This window comes from Musa acuminata, chromosome BXJ3-1, assembly GCF_036884655.1.
Source record: "Musa acuminata AAA Group cultivar baxijiao chromosome BXJ3-1, Cavendish_Baxijiao_AAA, whole genome shotgun sequence".
In the NCBI taxonomy this organism is placed as follows: Eukaryota; Viridiplantae; Streptophyta; class Magnoliopsida; order Zingiberales; family Musaceae; genus Musa; species Musa acuminata.
Window position 1 is genome coordinate 44,383,109 of NC_088349.1, and position 2,177 is coordinate 44,385,285.

Genomic DNA, 2,177 nt, shown 5'->3' on the forward strand with positions numbered 1-2,177 from the left:
TAAGTAAATAAGGATTCAGTGTGCTTTGTGTCCCGTCCATGCAACGCGTAGATAGAAGAAGCGTTCGAAATTTCTTGGCCATTTCCAAGCAAAACCCTCACATCCTCCTCTCTCCATCCATCGATCTGACACCATAAGCAACCAGTATTAAACTGCTATGAAATGGTCAACATCTCTATCTCTCTCTCTGCCTCTTCTCTCTCGTCGTGGTGATGGTTTTTCTCTGTGCCGAGAACCAATGAGCGCATACGACGCGCAATTCTTCCACCTTCCTCATGTTGTTTATATATACCACCACTTGATTTGGATTCCTCCACCATCATCACCCTCCAAGCAACCTCGCTTGCTCTTTCCCCGAGCCCTCTCCGCCCGCCTGCTTGCCTACATATCCACACGGATTCATTCATTCCTCTTCCCACTTCAGCTTGATTCCACTGCTTCCTATGCTCATCGGCCAGTAGAGTGGCAATCGCCCTGAAAGAGATAGAGAGAGAGAGAGCCGGGCATGGGGAGCAGCACAGGAAGTGAGCTCGAAAGCCCTCTCGTGGCCGAGCTAGCTCGAGCTCTCGAGTTGGCCAGGCAGCTGGAATCCCATCTCAGCAACCCTGCCCCAATTGACTTGTGCAAGTCCGTGGCGCCCGAGATATTGTCATCCATTCGGAGGTCCATCCTCATGGCGAAATCGAGCGATCCCGACGGCGAGCAGCAGGCGGCTGGCGACAGCCCCCGCAGCGAGAGTTCCAGCCCGGCGTTCAAGGATCACGACCGCAAGGAGCTGATCAAGAAAAGGTGAGCCTCGTTGGTTCTTGGCGAGCTCGCTCTGGTTCCTCCGTCACCGGCTGACATGGCTTTCTTGCTCCTTTGGATTCCTCTTTCAGGAAGACGCTGCACAAATGGACGAATCAAGTGAGGCTCACCCCGGGCACCGGAGGAGTCGAAGGGTCTGTGGATGACGGCTACAGCTGGAGAAAGTACGGGCAGAAGGACATCCTGGGAGCCAAACATCCGAGGTCAGTATTAGAAATCTTCCCCGTAAGAAGCAGGTCGAGCGCTTACAGGGCAACAATGACGGGGTCTCACGCTCTTCCTCACCTTGCAGAGCCTACTACAGGTGCACGCACCGCCACACCCAGGGCTGCTCTGCGACGAAGCAAGTGCAGAGATCGGACGAGGACCCTCTGATGTTCGACATCACCTACGTCGGGGCTCATACCTGCCTCCAGAAGCCACAGCGAGCCTCGGCATCCGCATGCCAGGTGCCGCAGCGGCGGGAACACCAGAAGGAGGACCTGCTGCTGAGCTTTCGAGCAGGCTTGAAGGTCAAGACCGAAGTCGCGGAATTGGAGGAAGCGCAGCGGCAGAGTTGTCGAGAAGGAAATGAATTCCACGTCTTCTCCGCGCCGGCCTTAAACCTGTCGCCGGTGGCGTCGGAGTCGATCTACTTCAGCAGCTTTGATGATGGCATCAACCTACAGACTTCGGACTCGGAGATCACCGAGATGATATCTAGAAGCAATTCAGCGAGCTACTTGTCTCTGGTGGACATGGATTTCATGCTGGAGGAGCTGGACTTCGAACGGGACTTCCAGTTCGATGCCTCAAGCTTCTTCTCGTGAGTCATGCGACATGAGCAGAGTCCAAACACTCGAGATCGCTCAATTCATTAACCGAGATTAAAGAAGACGACTGGTTAATTCACCAACTGGTGATGTAGGTAGAAACAGAGTGAGTCCGTTCAGTGTCATATGTAGCTCAATTCTGTGTTAAGAAAGATCAATGGCTTCACAGGTGCACTAGTTGGAAACTGGCTTTGTGCATGTCTGTCTGTGTCCAGCCACTATCAACAAGGAAATCCTAATAGATAGCAAGCGAATATAACACAACTATTGATTGACAAGAAGTATCTTCCAAAGGTGGAGTTGTGAAGATGGCAGTGGACATCATATTGAGCTGCATGCACCGGGACACAGCATGTATATATATATATATACACAGACTTTTACCTTGAAATAGACATCTAGGCCTACAATTCACAGGGGAAGATCTATAAAAGTACAGGGAAAGAAAGATTTGTGAACCTTGCCACTGACAAATTGATTTTTCTTCTCGGCCACTTAAATTGATGCTTCGATAACCTGAAGATCCAAAAGAGAAAGCAGTAGTAGTTCATTAACGAG

The 2,177-nt window shown here is 51.2% G+C and overlaps 1 protein-coding gene across 1 annotated transcript; it reads left to right on the top strand.

Moving 5' to 3' along the window:
- The first annotated feature begins 230 nt into the window (after positions 1-230).
- LOC104000337 (transcription factor WRKY19) lies at positions 231-1,804 on the top strand. Its single transcript, XM_009422353.3, has 3 exons — positions 231-789; positions 879-1,010; positions 1,100-1,804. Exons 1-3 carry the CDS (start codon positions 506-508, stop codon positions 1,614-1,616), a joined length of 933 nt encoding a protein of 310 aa, XP_009420628.2. The 5' UTR covers positions 231-505; the 3' UTR covers positions 1,617-1,804.
- The last annotated feature ends 373 nt before the right edge of the window (positions 1,805-2,177 follow it).

What these genes read in the sequence shown, in the direction of transcription:
- LOC104000337 (XM_009422353.3), top strand. Translation starts at nt 506, where the DNA reads ATGGGGAGCAGCACAGGAAGTGAGCTCGAAAGCCCTCTCGTGGCCGAG. An exon ending in AAGGAGCTGATCAAGAAAAG is followed by an intron (nt 790 to 878) that starts GTGAGCCTCGTT and finishes TTCCTCTTTCAG; the next exon opens with GAAGACGCTGCACAAATGGA. An exon ending in CTGGGAGCCAAACATCCGAG is followed by an intron (nt 1,011 to 1,099) that starts GTCAGTATTAGA and finishes CTCACCTTGCAG; the next exon opens with AGCCTACTACAGGTGCACGC.